At 37.5% G+C, this 18,397-nt stretch overlaps 3 protein-coding genes across 4 annotated transcripts; 2 read left to right on the top strand and 1 right to left on the bottom strand.

Annotated features, from left to right (window-relative positions):
* Positions 1–2,052: 2,052 nt before the first annotated feature.
* Positions 2,053–6,650, top strand: dnal1 (dynein, axonemal, light chain 1). Of its 2 annotated transcripts, none has more exons than XM_061063279.1 (8): positions 2,053–2,114; positions 2,588–2,626; positions 3,102–3,211; positions 4,022–4,077; positions 4,182–4,237; positions 4,360–4,486; positions 4,698–4,838; positions 5,305–6,650. In XM_061063279.1, exons 1-8 carry the CDS (start codon positions 2,112–2,114, stop codon positions 5,349–5,351), a joined length of 579 nt encoding a protein of 192 aa, XP_060919262.1. In that variant the 5' UTR covers positions 2,053–2,111; the 3' UTR covers positions 5,352–6,650. The 2 variants fall into 2 exon arrangements, with proteins under 2 accessions (XP_060919262.1, XP_060919263.1); XM_061063280.1 differs by lacking the exon at positions 2,053–2,114 and adding an exon at positions 2,160–2,184.
* A 337-nt stretch (positions 6,651–6,987) lies between these two features.
* On the top strand, positions 6,988–11,947 carry tedc1 (tubulin epsilon and delta complex 1). Its single transcript, XM_061063331.1, has 8 exons — positions 6,988–7,307; positions 8,091–8,175; positions 8,526–8,740; positions 8,831–8,968; positions 9,218–9,283; positions 9,952–10,038; positions 10,267–10,413; positions 11,552–11,947. Exons 1-8 carry the CDS (start codon positions 7,164–7,166, stop codon positions 11,921–11,923), a joined length of 1,254 nt encoding a protein of 417 aa, XP_060919314.1. The 5' UTR covers positions 6,988–7,163; the 3' UTR covers positions 11,924–11,947.
* A 987-nt stretch (positions 11,948–12,934) lies between these two features.
* Positions 12,935–16,590, bottom strand: pth2 (parathyroid hormone 2). Its single transcript, XM_061063332.1, has 4 exons — positions 16,321–16,590; positions 15,309–15,413; positions 15,003–15,176; positions 12,935–13,411 (listed from the first exon to the last, which is right to left on the bottom strand). The coding sequence occupies exons 2-4, from the start codon at positions 15,410–15,412 to the stop codon at positions 13,234–13,236; spliced, it is 456 nt and encodes a 151-aa protein (XP_060919315.1). The 5' UTR covers position 15,413; positions 16,321–16,590; the 3' UTR covers positions 12,935–13,233.
* Positions 16,591–18,397: the final 1,807 nt, after the last annotated feature.

The raw sequence follows: 18,397 nt of genomic DNA, 5'->3' as shown, positions 1-18,397 counted from the left end.
TGTTGATCTAAACTTGTTGTCATAGATGCAGAAGACAGCGGTCACTAACACCAATTAACTTCTATAAAATAAACCACATAATTCAAAGAATATATTTATGATATGATATCATAACTCGGTGCATAAAAGTATAACAAGAAAAGCCCTGGTGCATATTTATTAACATTTTCAATATATTAGGGAAATTCACTGAGAATTTCTTGTAACAATTGTAAAATAATCTGTAGATTATTTCCTCAGTTATTTTTCAGCTACAAAATAAATTATAGGATTTATACATTTCTGTGAGTTACAGGAACAATAAAATCGATTAAAACCTCCACTGTTAAATTCAAGGTTACAATAAAGTCAAGGCCTGAAAACAGACTTTGATGCAATACCTCAGTGTTGACACTAGAGGGCAGTATTGCAATGCTCTAGATTAGGGGGATTAGCTGTATTAAGGCATACTGTATGTATATACCAACATACATCATCCATAATCGTTTCACATTGTATTTATGTGAAAATGAAGCACTTTGTCTTTGGTTTGTAAGTACAGAAGGTGAGCTCAGAGACCGAAAACTTTTATTTGAAGTTGTCGGACTTTTAAAAATGTCTGCCACAAAAAAAGAAAGATAAAACATAAAAAACGTTTTAACAGCCACAGTTTGTTTATACGAACATAAATCAACATTGAAGTTAATAAAGGCAGAAAAAGGCATTACAAGGATGCATATTGGGACATTTTGTCTGCTTTTTTTTTTTTTCGTTTACTGACATGTTATTCCTGTAGTTATTACACTAGATCACTAGAGGAAATTGTCCTCATGGTCACAAACATCCGGACGGAACTGCTTAAGCTGCCTTTTCCTTCCACACCCCACAACATTGGAATGAGCTGCCGGGCAAACTCGACCTGGATTCTTTCACTCCCTCTTTACATATATATTTAAAAAACTTTTTTTTCCCAGAATAATTGGGTGGTTTCTGTCTACTTTATATCTCTGTTTTTGTGCTTTTATATACTAATTCGCTTTGCTTTGTGTGTGTGTGTGTGTGTGTGTGTGTGTGTGTGTGTGTGTGTGTGTGTCTGTCTGTCTGTCTGTCTGTGTGTGTGTGTGTGTGTGTGTGTGTGTGTGTGTGTGTGAGGGGGGAGGAGTAATCTTGATCATGATTCCATGATTCCTTTATAATGAGGAGCATCCTAATATGACAATGATGTATGCTTAATTATTGCCATTATTTATCAATTTGATCACACAGTTGAGACAAAGTAATTCTTCATAGTCTGCTGATATATTTATCTCTCTGATTTTCTTTTAAAAAAACATTGGAAATCAATGCAGCACAAACCCATACCTAATCCAAATACAGAATAGCATCTGTCTTTTATATCTATCTGGTAAGTAAGGTGCAAAAACATGTGCCAAGATCATCCAGTAACTCTACAGTAAAAAACCTGTTCAGCTTGCCATTACACTTAATACCTCTATCCATTCTTTAAATGTGGTGGATGATTTCAAGTGTAGCGTTATCCTACACAAATCAACCATAAAAAGAAGAACGTTATCTGCTCTTTCGTAATAATCTGATAGTTTTGAGTTTTGAGTGGCATAGTAAGTTTTGAAATCTGTATTTTTCCTTCTTTGTTTTAAAACCGTATTAGTATGTTTTTCTGTCTTTGTTTTAGCTCAAATATTACTTTAATTGTTTCTTTGTTTAATGTGTTTTTCTCACATTTCTCTCTGAATTTGTGATGTGTTTACTTCCTGATCCTATTGTTGTTGTTCTTTAATGTTTTTTCTTCGTATGTGCAATAAAAAAAAATGTTTTAACATAAGAAAAGGTTAAAGTAGGGTAAGGATGTTATTGAGAAAAGGAAGGATCATGCTGCAAAGAGCTAATAGATGATAAACCCCCTTCATACCATCAAAACAGTGCATCTGCTGTTTAACATATAGGGAAGTTTAAAAAAAAGACATTTGCTGCACTAGAGTTACATTTGCCTGCTTATCTGCACTTCAATTGTTTTCCAAACTGGGTCATGCCCAGTCAGTCATACTGCGCATGCGCAGATTGTAGGCTGCCTCTCAGTGCCATAGCAACCAGAGCAGACATCGACCATCAACATGGTGAGTGTTTCTGTTGCCGGTGTTCATTTATCCGAGCTTTTTGTGCGTAAATAAGCTCATTTAAAACATCGTGAGTGTTATCACTTATTTCAGAATGCCGTGACTGCGGTTCTGAGAGTTGTCGATGACATTATGCGCAATATTGTTGTTGCTTTAAGCTAATAGGGGCTAACTTTAATTAGCTTGTTAGCTTGCGCTTAATGTGTAAGCTGGCGTTAAACAGCCCGCTGACATTAACTCAGTACTGTGTGAAAACAGCCGGTCCTATTTTGTATATTTTTCTGCTTCTAAATGGAGAACTGGGAAGAAAATGTCTACCAAGAATGTAGAGCCTGAATATGAGAATAATAATAAAGACAGAGTACATTGACAGCTGAGTAGAAAGTGTGTTTTGTGTTGTTTTCTGTACCTGTCTGCTGTTTGTCATCACAACATAAAGCTGTTTCCTGTCTCACTGAATGTTCTGTCTGCAGGCTAAAGCAACGACTGTGAAAGAGGCTCTGGCCAAATGGGTGAGTGAAATACAAATACTGTAATAAAATAAGAATCTGTAACTGAAATAAAATACAGAAAGAATACCATTTAACTCTGCTTTATACATATATTTACTTGTGCTGCATTTATTTCTTATTTAGTTTTAGTCATTCTGTTATAAAGATAAGTTACAATTCTCTTTTAAATGTGGATATTTTAATTAATTATTCTTTACTTCTCTATGATAGCTAACTGATTACATTTGGTTTGTGCTCAAAAAGTAGACACTTTTTTAAAATTTCTGACATTTTCTGCGTATTATAGAAAGTAATTCTTACACAAGTAGGCAATGGTTACTTGCAAATAAAATGTATGTCATATAAGTATGTAAAATTGATAGTAAAATAATAGATTGTAGTTGTATAATTGTGGCATTGGTGTTTTAAATGCATGTTTTATTTGTGTGTGTGTGTGTGTGTGTGTGTGTGTGTGTGTGTGTGTGTGTATGTGTAGGGCGAGAAGTCAGGGGAACAAGCGAGCGAGGCTACAGCCATAAAACTGTACGGTCAGATTCCTCCGATAGAGAAGATGGATGCTTCTCTCTCCACACTCACCAACTGCGAGTGAGTCCTGTACCTGTACTGTAACTGTTGTTATCTCAAAAGGTCGATATGCTGTACAAACATATGTTAACATGTTAAATGTGCTGTTCATGTTCGTCTCGCTGAAAAACCAAACAATTTCACTCTAAATAGTTAAAAACCCCTAACCTAAAGCTGTAAAGATGTTAACAACTTTCACTTTGTTTCACATAAGTTTTATTTGAAATTCTTATTGATACATTGAATTTAAGAAGTATTAAATAATAGGCAATAGAAATGTAATCTACTTTATTAACGTAGGATGTACAGGAAATGATCATCAAGTCTCTTTATTTTAATCATTTATTCCCCAAGTCTCCTCGCTCTAGAAAATATTAAAGATGTCCACATCTTTTCGTACTAATTAAATTTGCCTCTGAGCGTGCATGTAATATTTTTCGGTACTTACACTGAGCCATATATATTTTTTAATCTAGGACCCAATACGTGGTCTCTCTGTTATTCTTCCTTTCTTCATGAGAGATAAGGAGGATACATTTTACTCTAAAATAATAGCCTTTGGGAAAGGGACCAGTTCAAAATAAAAAAAAAATGTTATAAACCAATTAAAAGTCAAATCGTATTATAACTTAAATCTGATGATTTAATTTCTGTCACTTCTTGTAAACTCAAACTAGTGATACACTATTACTGTAAGTGGTTGAGTTATGTCAAACTGTGATCTTATTTCTCACAACATGAACAGAGCCTGTAACTTTAATACTGATAATGATGAAACCAGTCTATGAAATCATCCTTTAAATTCATGTTAATGAACTCTATCCTCCACAGAAAGCTGTCTCTGTCCACAAACTGCATCGAGAAAATAACCAATCTCAACGGCCTGAGTGAGTACTGTCTGCATACATACATACAGTATAACTTTACCACACACATACACACCTATCACATTCATATGACTGCTGTTATGTGATGTGTTTTGTGCTTCCAGAGAACTTGAAGATCTTGTCTTTAGGAAGGAACAATATCAAGGCTCTTACTGGGCTGGTAAGTTGTAAACAGAATGAACTGTCTGTAGTTTTATAGTCCTTGTGTTTCAATAATTGAATAGTAATTACACACATTGAAATTATATTATATTGTCTTTGTATCTCGTTGTGTTCGTGCAGGAGGCTGTAGGGGAAACATTAGAAGAGTTGTGGATCTCCTATAACGTGATCGAGAAGCTGAAGGGAATCCACAGCATGAAAAAACTCAAAGTCCTCTACATTTCCAACAACCTGGTCAAAGACTGGGGTAAGTTGCAATAATCTGGTCATTTTAAAGAACTGTATTTAGTGTATAAAGTTGCTGCTTTAATGTGACACTGAAATGCAGGAGAGATGTTAAGCTTGCTATATACTGTATATGAACTCTTAGTTTAAAAGTATTTCATGTATTGCAGATTTTGTAACTTAATGTGCAGATCTTTTTTTTGCTGTTGGTATCCTCACCTTTGTTTTTTAAGGAGAGTTCGTGAGGCTAGCTGACTTGCCGTGCCTCGTAGACCTGGTGTTTGTTGGAAATCCTCTGGAGGAGAAATACTCAGCTGAAGGAACCTGGATGGATGAAGCCTCTAAAAGACTCCCAAAACTGAGGAAACTAGATGGTAAGAGTGTTTTACAATCAATTTTGGAAAGACAATCCCGATTCAGGAATCATCCTGAAAAAATTAAACAACAACAACAAAATAATTCAGAAAAAAACAACAACTGGTAAATATTTATGGAAATACCTCAAGGGGCTGAGAAACTAAAGGAAAAACACTGAGCTTAATTTTACATGGTCAATTATAGTATAACAATAAACAACTATTTTAAAGTACTCTTCAAAGTTTGTTATAGGAACAAAAAAACAGTAAACTTAAATCTGCTAAAACATGAATTAAAAACGTATGACATACACCCTGATAAAACCAGATGTATGGTAAGATAGAGAAAAGGGAAATAAACAGGCAAACAACAGAGTTACTATAATATAAAAATACATAGAAAGGTACCATGTCTGCACAAAAAAGCAATAATTTTTTACTTTGAAGATGTGATTGAAAGTATCTTATTTTTTGTTGTATCAAGGAACCCCGGTCATCAAAGAAGAAGAGGAAGAAGAAGGAGAAAGTTGAAGAGTGATCAGTAAAACTACAACCCCAATCCACAAGACTCTTCCCTTTTTTTAAAGTATTTTACAGTTTGTTGTGAAGCTTTTCTTTTTATAAAATGATTCTGACGACTTTGACAAGCACAAAAAATTACAAAGAAAGGGTTTGTGGTGAAGAGTCAAACAAATTGATGGTACTTCAGGGCCTTTTGGGTTTTGGGACCAGAAAGAGGATTTAAGGAGACCTTTTTGAGTGTGACTTCATTATAAGTACATTATTTAATGCTTTTAACAGCATTAGGATTTTATCACCAATCCCCTGTGAGCTTGTATGGTACTGAACCATCGGAAGGTAAGACGTGCAAAATCTAGATTTACATTGTGTTTTTACTGTGTTGTTGATTTATACGCCTCTGTGTTATTTGAGCAAAAGCTAAAGCATGATGTAGCACACAAGAGTGAGCAGAGACATCTGATTGGAGCAAATGTTCAGGAAATACTCCTAGCTACCATTAAGCTATAAAGACAAAACACTGTGCTCCCTTAACAACATCCTAATAGAGAGATGGAGAAGGTAATGCTAAAAGATACGTCGGAAAATGCTACATGACTTTAGCTACACTGGTAGCAGAGTGGGATTTTCTGACACAACTTCACCGACTATCAAGTTGCATGATGAGTGAAATGATGACCCTGATGAAGGCCACAAGCCGAAACGTGTCAGTCTAATTTGTACAAGCTGTTTGCCTCATTGTTAAAAAGTTCAGGAATTTGCTGAATTAGGGTTTAAACATTTGACTTCTCAGGGTAGGAAGCAGTGATAGCATTACAAATAAGAGGTCAAGCTTTCTCTACTCACCTTCTCATAGGGCATAAAGGGACCATCTGTGGAGCAAACACAGATAAAAGTAAAATATGTAATGGCCACAAAATGTCTAAAGCTCTGTGTGTGGTTTTTTTAGATTTTCCTTTTGATATGATACTAAGGTCTTAATTACTGTCTAGACATGATTATATTCTGATCTCATATAAATTGTGAAATGTTTGAATGTCCAGTGTTCATTTTTTGGAGGGCAGAAAGAAGACAACTGTACTTTATGACAGTTTCTGATCGATGTAATTTACTGCATTTTCCTGTGTGTAAAAATGTTACACCAAGGTTTATGCGAGTAGCATGTTTATTAATTAACATTGTCTTTGTAAAATTATTTTCATGCCTTTAAATATTTTAGGCACATGTGTTCATAAAAATGTGATATATTTATGTTTGTTTCTTAAATGATTTTGATATCTGAAATGAATAAAAGTTTATCAGTTGAACTTTTTACCTTGAAATATAACTGTGATCTTGTTAATATACAGGAAAAAAATGAATTGGACTGAGTGATAAAAACAGGACTTTTCATGTCTTTTGTGATTTAATCCAAGATATAGTTGTCAACTTTGTTTTTGCAGTATCAGCTGAGGTACATTTGAAGAAGTTACATTTGGCTACTTAGTTTGTTAGTTGTATATGGAAGCCATAGGATTATAAATCTACTCTCTCAATACTTTTCAGAAACCTCACTACGCATATTAAGTCCAACCCACTTCTGTCAGAATCAGACTTGTAATTGGCCAATTTGGCCATCAATCTTCTATCCGCTTCCTTGGCAACGGCCTCGTACCCGGAAGTTGTTGTCTTCGCCGCGAAATATCAACAACTCAAGCACATCCGAGCGGAGAAAATGTCATTGAATATGTCTTCTAAAACATTTTAGAGTATCCTTTAGAACTTAGTATGATAGCTTAGTGAATGTTTAGCTTGTTCGTATAAGTTTAGTGTGCTTTTGTTGTAATGCAGCGGAGTAAAGCCGCTGTTAGTGTGGAGGTGAAGCAGGTGATTGGAGCTCTCTGTAGGCTGTTAGCGGACACCGGCCTGGACTCTGTCCCCGCACCGGAGACCTTCAGGCGGGCGAAATTTGGTGGTGGACCCGAGGTGGTACGTTCATCATCTTGTTTATTTCACTGTCTGGAGCAGAAGCTGAACTGCACATTATACTTGAAGGAGTTAAATAAGCACTTTACCTAAAATGTCAACTTGTTAACAGGTCATACATTAATAAATAATAAATAACCGTGACATACTGACACACTGTATGCAAGTAGAGTTTTGAAATTTAAATAAAAAACTTTGGCCAAACTTTTTTTTTGGAATCAGAGTCATTGCATTTACCATATTTCTTTATTCTGCTTTCCAAAGAAAATAAAAGCCTTTTTACACAACTAGGGAAAGCTTCATTTATGTGACAGCTTAACCTACTTATAACTTGAATATAAAACTAAAAGATACGATTACCTCATTTTCTATTTGTGACTTGTACAATAACCTTTATAAAAAACATATAACTTTATTTCATGATGGTTTCTTGTCATAACAAGGCTTTATAACAAATTATGATTGTATAGTATTCTTTTTTTTAAATACTTTTTTTGCCTTTATTGGATGGGACAGTGGATAGAGTAGGAAGTCAGAGAGAGAGTGGGGAATGACATGTGGGAAAAGAGCCACAGACTGGACTTGAACCGGAGCTGCCCGCTTGTAGGACTATAGCCTCTGTAAATGGAGTGCAGCCTTACTGATAGGCCATCTGCGCCCTGAATGTCGACATTTAATGAAGTACATTCATCGGAACTAGATTAGCGCAATAAGAAGCACCTGTTCTTGTTCTGTACTGTGATGTCATGTACTACAGATATATTCTTGCTTGCTGTGATTCACCAGGAGGATCAGTTTTGGCAACTTCTCGCTCACTTCCTTCAGACAGCTGGAACTGTTTCCTGTGAATCTTGTACACAGCTGGGAGGAGGTGAGTCATGTTGTGGGTTATGTCCAGGGTGTAAAATACATCACAGTAGTACTTTGTGGTTATGAAAATTGAATTAAAAGTTGCAATCTTTTTGACTGTTGTTTTATCAAAACTTTTCAGCATATGTGATCTGGAAGTTGCTCTTGGTTGTAATGTGATTTTGATCGTATCTAAATTAATCCTGTAACTTAGATTCACTTTTACTGTTGTACCTTTATAGCCTCACATATGACAAAAGAGGCTCTGTCGCTCCTTTCACAATAAGCGGACAGGGGGATTAAGATAGTTGAGCGTACTTTCTGAGTGACTGTATGTATGTTTTTTTCTTCTTCCTCTGTTAACAATCACAGAGCAAAAGAAGCTGGTGGCTGCTGGTCTCTGGCAGACTGGTTACCATGCTGACTGGATGTTTGAGAGGGAGGAAGGAGGCGGAGGTGAGGGAGGGCGATGCTCCAGCAGAGAGCTCCTCCTGGCTCTGGGTTGGCTGCTCGCTGCAGGAACTCTGGAGAAACTAGTGACCCAGAGGGTACAGAAACTAGATAAAACACTATGCACATCTACACATGTAAGTACAACCGGTGTCCTGCCATGATGGTAAAGGAAGTATGTATTTGTATTAATTTATCCGTCTAATCTCTCTCCATGTGTTTCTAAGGTGTGCACTGAGTTTTCCAAAGACCTCCAGATAGACTCAGCATCTCTCAGAAAGCTTCAGTGGCTCATTGGCTCGCTGAGACATCAGGGCCGGATTCTGCTGTCCATGCAAGAAGAGCGAACACGCTTGCTTCATGCTGTGAGATAAACTCCCTTTTGATCTTTTCCCTGACTACCATTCTGTTTCTTTTTATTTGTGCAGTGGAAAAACTTTGGTCAAAGTAAAGTTTGAGCAAAGTGACAGAAGAACAGAAATGAACAGAATCAAAAGTACAGTAGAACAAGCTTTGATCACAGCATTTTATATAAGATACTCACTATAAGTAGCTGTAATAATCAAAGGATTGAGTTTATTCAAGCGTAACTGAGAAACCTGTATTTTTCGCAGGTTTTTCTTTCCAGCCTCTCCTCCTCTCCATCATCCTCTGATCAAATCTCAGCAGTGCTAAAGGAGGTAAGTATATCTGCTGTTTAATAAAGGATTATTAGTAAAGTGCTCTGCTTTCAGATACAGACCTCATCTGAAAACTAAACCTCATGGAGGGTAAAACAATCAACGCCAGAATGTGCAACCAAGTGCTGAAACATAAAAAAATGCCTGTAGTTATAAATTGGCTGAAAGATTAGAATCAAGCAGGTCAAAGGATTATTTTGGACCTTTTGAGTAACAGAGAGGATAAAAGATTTTGAGAAATCAAATATTATGAGTCTACGTCAATGTCCCCTCTCCATTCCTCTTTTTGGGAAAAAGTATCCCAATGAAAGAACAGAAGTTAAAAAACTTGGATAACTAAAACTGTGAGATAAAATCATTACCAGGTAGAATCATCATTTCCTCAAACAAAGATCAAATCCAGGCCTCACATAGTTTAGCTTCACCCTCTGCAGTCTGGACAAATACTTGAGAGGCAGTATCTCAACATTATCTTGTTTTTCCTTCTGTTGCCTTAGTTTCTTTTTGCCTGTATCTTCTTTAAAGTTCATTCATATATATTGATTTAAACTCAGTTTTTGGTTATTTACTCTGTTGGTTGTGTGTAACACTACATAGCAGCTTTCCAATATTTTTCTGGAGTTTTCTCAAAATCGATCATTTTAAGTGTGTGTGTGTGTGTGTTTTAGGACTGTGTGTGTATGCGGCTGCTCTGTGACCTCCTCGAATCATACCTGAACTGGAAACAGGTGGAAAAGGTCTTCTGGACCTGGATGGTAAGCTACACACACACACACAGAAAAGTTTGAATGGGCACATTTACGTGTGATTGGATTTGGACGCTTTTGGACGTTTTTGTTTTGTTTTAAACGTTACTGTTAAAAGTGTTTTTTGGGGCCGCGGTTGGGTTTGATCCCTGCGATTTGTACATGGGGTGCGCAACATAACCGCTAGGCTATCCGGCGCTCCTTACTGTGACGCAAAATGTGTGCTTGTGTGCGTAGGACAGTGTGGTGGACTGCCATCTGACAGATCCGGTTGTAGTCGAGAAGCCCAAACACACAGCCAAAGGAAGGTCAAGAGTGTTTCACAACGGTAACCGAGGGCTCATGAAAATGGACGACATGCTCCTTGGACTCCCCACAGGACAGGTGTTCAACACACTCACACAGACACACACACATAAACATATACATAAAAGGTTCATGCCAACAGGGGTCCTTGACCATTTGTTATAATCAGTTGGATGAAAAAGCAACCATGATATAAAGTGTGTACTGAGTCAGGATGCACAAATTGAATAATCAGGGCCAATACTGATTTGATGTTGAAAATTACTTTTGTGTGTGCTCCTTTTTTTGCTGTTTTGAACGAATGTAGTCACTGCTGTAGGAAGGGGTTTTTATGTATATGTGGAATAGTTACATGTTTTGTATGAGCTCTGTTTGTGAACTTTTTAATTCTCTTGCAACTGCAGGACAGAGTCCAAAACAAATTTCCCTTTGGGGACAATAAAGTATACCTTATCTTATCTTATCATATCTTACATTAGAAACAACAACATGTAAATCATGAGTCATTAAGAAGAATAGGGATAAGAATCAGCTCTGGTGCTATTTCCAATCAAAATATTTATATACAATATATATATGTTGTTTAGTGAAAGCAACATTTTACTCTCGGCCAAAACGTGGGACTTGCAGGCTTACTATCCTTAAATTGATGCGATGCTACAGAAATGTATCGGCTAACGAGTTTGAGTGCCAAATTATTTGTCAATAAGCCGATATCTGTGGACAGGGCAAGTATTGAAAGATGGTGAATTCAGCCAATATATCTGTGCATCTCAAGTACCGAGTCATTTTCAGTCCGGAGCAAATCAAACCAGAAAATTAAACAATTAATTTTATGTAATTAAAAAAATATTAACATTTAAACAGATTTTAACAGCTCGAATAGTAGTTTGAAGAATATTTTATAAAAATAGAAAAACAAAATAAGAATGTCTTTTGGATTAATTCAAATATGAAAAGTGTTTATGTTAAATAAAGTTTGAGCGTATTCTCCACCAATGAAGGATTTTGAAAGTTTAGTTGAAGTTGTTGAAACATTTGTAAAATGCAACAAAAGTGATGTTTCAGTGATGTTTGGGTGTGACGAATATGAAAATGCAAGCTATGTTTCATTTCGTTTTTCCTTTGTACGTGTTTATTTTTAAAGTTTGAATGACAGTTGTGTGTTCCTGCTCTGCAGTATGTTATTTTATAATCCTTTCATCTGATGTCACAGAATGAACAGAGGAGACGCAGAGGTGATACAGAGGATGGAAGAGAAGAAGGAGAAGAGAGATCGCCGTCTGGATCTGACTCCTCCTCCCTCTCTGGTCTTCTCGCCTCCTCCCCCTCCCTGCTGACGCTTCCTCAGGTGTACCGAGCCAAATTTCAGACTGCAGGTCCAGGTAAACACGGCAGCCGACCAGCAGAGGGAGCCTGCGTTGGTGCAGAAGCTCCAGACGAGCTCCCAGCGTCTCAGGCCGCTAGGCTGCTCCGTCAGACGGAGGCTCTGCTGCTGGAGAGGAGGGACACACAGAGACTGACCAACAGGATGCAGCTGCAGGAGACGGTCAGCAGGCAGGACGAGCTCGTGTTGATACCCCCGTGAAACTACAGACAAAATAATGTTCATGTGACGGGAGTGTTCTGATATTCAGGAGGCGGATTTATTTATTCATAAATAAACACTATTTGGATTTTCATAATTGAGTTGCCAGATATTCACTTTCTCATGTTTTTACCGTCATTAGCGTTCAACAAGCTTTCGGCTGAAAGTTAGTTTTTATGTTATATTTAATTTATTTTTTTGGGGCTTTTCATGCCTTTATTTTGAGACAGGAAAGTGGAAATATTTGAAAATGGAGAGAGCGAGAGAGAGAGAGTGGTGAATGACATGCAGGGAAGGAGTCACAGGTCGGATTCGAACCTGGGCTGCCCGCTTGGACCACAGCCTCCGTACATAGGGCGCTCACACTTACCACTTCACCACCAGCACTCTAATATTTAATTTTCAATCAAACAGAGTTGACAGGAGATGCTGAATAAATTTAGTAAAAACAATATAATTAAAAACATATTAATTCATGACTTCATTTTTAAAATATAGCTGTGATGGGGGCGCTAATAGCCTAGCGGTTATGACACGTGCACCATATACAGAGGCTATAGTCCTCAGTGCAGCGGCCGTGGGTTGAAATCTGACCTCAGACCCTTTGCTGCATGTCATCCCCCTCTCTCTACTCCCAACATTTCCTGTTTCTCTTCAGCTGACCTATCTCATAAATGCAAAATGGCCCAAACAGTATCTTTTAAAAAAATAAAATATATAGCTGTGAATTTTCAGCCAATTAAAAAAAGAAAAATACTGTCATTAATGAAATAGAAATAAATTTAACTTCTCATAAGTTCTGTCCTGGGGGTGTGAGTGTTTGTGACAACGACATTGTAGTCAGAGATTTATAAAGAAAATACTGAAGTAAAGCGTAAGATTCAAATGAAGGATAAAGTCTTGAGATGAAGACGTGATCCTCTCAGCGAGTCTGTCTGAAGATCGCATCCCTGAAGTCTTCACATCAATACTCATACGTAAAGTAAACACAAGATATACCGATCAAAAACATACCGTGCACTTTTATTTATTTGTCCATCAATAAAATATTTTCAGCAGGACCAACAAACTCACTTCAGATTTTTTCATCACCAATAAATTAGATTAAATACTTTGGATATCAATGATTTAAAAAAATGTAGAATTGAGATAAAATCGAGAAATGGGATTAGAAATTAATTTCAGAGGCTCTGCATATACACTAAAAATAAAGCAGGTGTTAATGTCCACCATACAGTATATCACAACATTTTCTTTCTATTGGTGACCTCGCCTATCTTCACTAAAGACTCGGGGGTATTTCCTGTTTATCACGAAGAGTTGACCACCAGCAGTTTCTGCATGTACGAGTTGAGCCACTTCTGTCTCTCCATGGAGGTGAGGAGTTTACTCTTCTCCCTGAACGCAGCATCGTCGGCCACCACCATGTTCCTCTTCACCACACCGCCGCTGGGAGACGACCACTCAGCAGGCCACGCCCTCTCGTCGCTGTAAAGACACACAGAGCGAGACTTCAAGGTCAGAAACAAACAAATCAACCCGGGTACCAGAGATGGCGACACACGTTTATTTATAGAACACCATTTATACATTCAGCAACACAAAGATTTACAGTTATAAACAGAACATTAAAAACATCGTTAAGCAAAAATAAGACAAAATATATTAAAATATAAGCTGCACAAACATTCATTTTACTATTTTATTACCTTTTAACTGTTTAATACATCACTCCTGTTTAAGACTTTTTCTGCTACAATCGCTTTCTAACACAAAAAAACAGATAATCTACTAATGTATACATTTTTAATAGATTTTACTCAATATGAGTTGAAAGAAAATCATGAAACTTGGAAGTTTTACTTTAAAAAGGAGCTTTTACATCAGGATGCGCTGTTTGACTTTATAGCTCCAAATAGCACCCTTGTGACCGACTGTTTTCTTTTTATTGAAAGGTTTATATTTGGGCTTTTTATGTCTTTTTTACAGAAAGATCAGTAGAAAGAGAGAGTGAGGAATTACATGCCGGAGAGGAGCCACAGGTCGGATTCTAACCCAGGTCGCCCACTTGGAGGGCTATAGCCCCGTACATGGGGCGCACATGCTAACCACTGGGCTACCAGCCCTCCCACGACTGACTTATTTAAAGATAGTTTGACATTTTGGTAAATATGCTAATTTTCTTATTTTCCAAGAGTGAAAGTTTCAGATCAATCCTTAGATATGTAAGTATCCAGCAGCTAGTTATCCTAGCATAGATTAAAAACTAGATCACATGTTTCTAAATAGATTAAATAATAATGTATGCCATCTTCTTTACTGTTTGACTAAGCTAAGCTAACATTTTCTTTTATCCCTTAGTCTTGTCTTTGTGCTAACCTATGGCATCGATCCATCCATTATCTTCCACTTATCCCGGGCCGGGTCTCAGTGGCAGCAGGCTAATGAAGTTCCCCCAGACGTCCCGCTGCCCAGCAACGTTTTCCAATATTTGAGAATGCTAACTAACTCTCAACCAACCGAAACGCAAAAATCTATGTTTTTGACTTATTTTATACTTTTTTTCTGCACTATTCCACAAGTTCTTCTTGTTAACAACATATCAATTACATTACCCACAATTCATACCTACACACAGTTCTGTCAGACACTTGGGAATTTTAAGCTAACAGTAGCTAATTAGCTGAGCTTGATAAGAAGTGGGTCATAAAGGTCTAAATGCCGAACTGTAATCTGACTTTGATGAGTAAAATCTGAGTTTAATGTTTAGACCAACCACCTGAGGTATACACTTTGATGTTGTTTTGATAGCTTGTATAGTTAGTACTAGCTTTGTTACCATAATGACATAAGATTTTATTTTTCAACCATCAGTTTTGACAGGGCCAAAAACATAGATTTAGAGTCAGACATTTTGGAGTTTCCCACCATCCTGATATATGGTTTAAACAATAAAATCTAAACACAATCTTATATTTTATCCCAACCAAATATTTGAACCACATATAGAGCTGCATTTCTAAAATTGCAGCAAGAACAAAATGGTGTCCCAGCTTTGAAACTTCTACTTAATCATTACCGGGCCTCTGCTTCTTCTGGGCCAAAAAGCCACGCCTCCCTCATCAGTCTTTCTTTGCTATTGGCTGCCGCTCCGAGGCTGGACATCATCTGAATGCTCCAATCGTGGAGAGAGATGGAGGGGAAGAGGACGTCCCAGTCGTCTCGTTCAGGCTCCTCTGAATCATCTGAACTTCTGGAATCAGGTCACATAGAGATCAATTGGAAACATATTTTCATAATATCATATAAACAAAGTTATTATTGACTTCCAACTCGTGTTCCATTAACCTTAGTAGTTGCATTTCAGAGATTTATTGAAAGTCACCTGAAATGCAGCCGAGCGTGAGGGAAGCCAGCTGTCATCATGGTCATACCCAGAATGCAAAGCAACAGTGTGGACATCCGTGGAAAAGAAGGCAGCTCAGCCATCCTTAAAAAATGGAAAAAAGAGACTTACTTAAAGGTAACACATTCATTGATCTCAGATGAGCTGTGCATCTACAATCCATGATACTTATTAAAAGTAAAATAGAAAAACAATCGAAACAGACACAATTTGGAATCATCATGAACATTTTAAACATTTTTAAACATTTTTAAAAAACACATCTCAAGGCTGCTGTGTTGTTACATTTCCCATTTGGTACACCAACATGTAATCACAGAACAATTGTAATTATAAGAACAGGTTTTCTCTGTCTTTAAGTTGTTTTTTTATCCACAATATTACGCTTCTTTCTTTAAAGGAAGAAGCTGCCATGGAGTTTTTTTAATGTGCTTCATTATTTTAAGATAAAATAGACTAAGATTTGTTTTCTCTGCTATGATCTCGGAGCTCTCTCCGAGGTCCTGAAAACGCAAAATGTCAGAATCACAATCAGGTTTGTTGCCAAGTAGGATAACGAATACAAGGACTAGGTCTTGGTGTTTAAGTGCATAAAAATGGACATAGAAAGAGAAGAGAAAGCAGAAGGCAAGAAAACAACAATGCCCTTATTGTCAATACATACTGGGAAGTAAAATAAACAATAAAACTACTATATGTGTATTTTTGAGATTTAATTAAAGAGTAGTTTGTTCAGGAATTGCCAAGGGAGTAATCAAAGGTTTAGAGAATTACAACACCATATAACCAGCAATTAAAAGCATTGCATTTAGAAAGCCTTAGCTAGAACCAAACTTATGTTGCTCTGAAACCAATTTTCCAAACTACTTTCTACATTTGCAAAAGTTTAGCATATATAGACCGTCAATCTTAAAGCACTTAATAAACAGAAAAAGAAAAGTAACATTTGCTCAATACAAATGTTGGTGATGGGATTCATCTAATGTCTTACCTGCTTCTAAGGTGAACAAAGTGGTCGGTAGATCAGGTGAAAGTCTCTCCCAGCAGGCAGCCTCTCAAGTCTTCAAAGATTGAAAGTCAAGCGTCACATAAGCAGAGAAATGAAGCAAAGCAAACAACTAACCAAAACTACATAAATAACTTTGTGCAGTCAGAAACTTTGTTAGTTTCTGTTTACTATCTTATCCTGTATTTACTCCTGTCTTTTCTTTGGATTCAAACTTGGATTTCAACTCTGGCTGGTTACTTCTGTTAGCGCCTGTGTGCAGAGCTTCTCTGGTTCAGATGTTGGTTTTTCTGTCATATGCACTTATATACCCTGGACTGGAGTGGTTTTAACCCCCTTCCCCCCAAACACACCCACACGTACACAAAAGCATTCACAGATAAATCAACTTTGACTTCAGCGTGCTATGGGAAAGCCCAAGAGGAAGAGGAGTTAGCTTGTTAGTGTCTCATTTCAAAGACTTTTGGTCATATTGTGGTTGTGGAGAGCCCACCGTCTTATTACTGAAAATCATTAGTGTAGTTGTGTGTGTGTATATGTGTGAATATGTTCATTCAGACCCTGCAGCAGATCAAATAAATACTGGACTTTTTCCCTCCAAGAGTAAAGCATCTCTGTCTCACTTTGTCCATACAGGGAAAAGGGTATTTTTAGTCCATTTGTAAAAATAAACATCTAGATATCCATGATAGACACAGTCATGACAAACTACAGCAGATATAGCTAACAGTCTTGGTGACTGCGTCATGGCAAATACATATTTTACGGCATGGTGCCGTGGTTACTTTCACATATAAAGTTGGGTGGACTCGGTGCCATTCAGGGGTGAAGTTGCAGCGCACCAAAGCCTGTCAAATGTTGTGCACCGTAGCCACCTGTCACTAGTTGGGGCTGCATTCCCCTCTTTAAGTCCAATAGTCCTTGGTTTTTTGGTCCCTCTGAAAAATATGGGACTCAAAAACACAAATCTCATGAGCTAATGGAAAGATGTTTAAAAAGATCTCACAGATATGAGTAATGATCCAAAGACTTCTGATAAAAGGCCAACATCAAACCTGACTAAAAAGGACTGGCCTTCACAAAAAAATGTATGGATCAGAAACACCAGAGGAGCGATCATGTCAGGAATGTAGAGCACAGAACTGCTGATTAGTGTTAAAATATCAATGACATAATATCATTTTTCCCGGATTCTCCTGTGGGTCAGTTAAGGAGTAGGAACAGGCGACCTTTGTGGTTGTATTGGCTGGAGGATTTTTGAAGAGGTAGCCGTTGTTAGCATCATATTTTTTCTTTTTTCAAGACCTGTCAATATCTGATGACAAATGTTTGGATTGGCTCAGTTGTTTAGTTTCACCTGGAGGAAATCAGCCAATAATAAAACATATTTGAATTGCTGAGAAGATATCCATCCATCAATCTATCCATTCATCCATCTTTGTCTAGACAGGTAAAGGGTTGAGTTCCTCATGTTTCAGAGATTTGATGCGTGACTAGGGCCTCCTTTTCAGCATCCTACAATAAACTTTCCTACCCTCCAGGTAGGGTATTGTAGTACCCCTAACACTAGCCCTAGCCCTTATGAACCAGCCTAAATAGTGTTCGTTGTGGCCAATCCATGGCTGGCACAGAAATCCAATACCAAAGCACAACTCAGGTTCAGATCGGGCAGACCATTCCTCCCAATTGCCCACTCCAAGTTTCTCCATGATTGCCCAAGTGGGCGTTGAAGATTGATTCCTGAGATGGATTCCTTTTCAAGACGACCAGAGACTCAAAGAAAAGCTGCTAATTTGTGCTAATGCACAAACAACAGTAACATCTGACTTTCTTTGAATTGGAGTTGCAAAGATGCAATACTCTCGCTCTTAGTTAGGACCCTCCCCTGGGACCAATTTGCTGTGGAAGACCCCACCAGGGGCTTGTGCCCTGGACAAGACGGCTCCCAGTTGCACAAGGACAGACAAACCCCTCCACCACATTAAGTTGGCAACTCCTTAACAGGCAAGACATGCTTAGTGATTTGTAGGTTTGAAACCAGGCTTGAAATCTATGAGTTCAA

Source organism: Labrus mixtus, chromosome 18 (genome assembly GCF_963584025.1).
Source record: "Labrus mixtus chromosome 18, fLabMix1.1, whole genome shotgun sequence".
Classification (NCBI taxonomy): domain Eukaryota; kingdom Metazoa; phylum Chordata; class Actinopteri; order Labriformes; family Labridae; genus Labrus; species Labrus mixtus.
The sequence above is the reverse complement of the archived record's forward strand: the minus strand, read 5'-3'. Positions and strand labels throughout refer to the sequence as shown.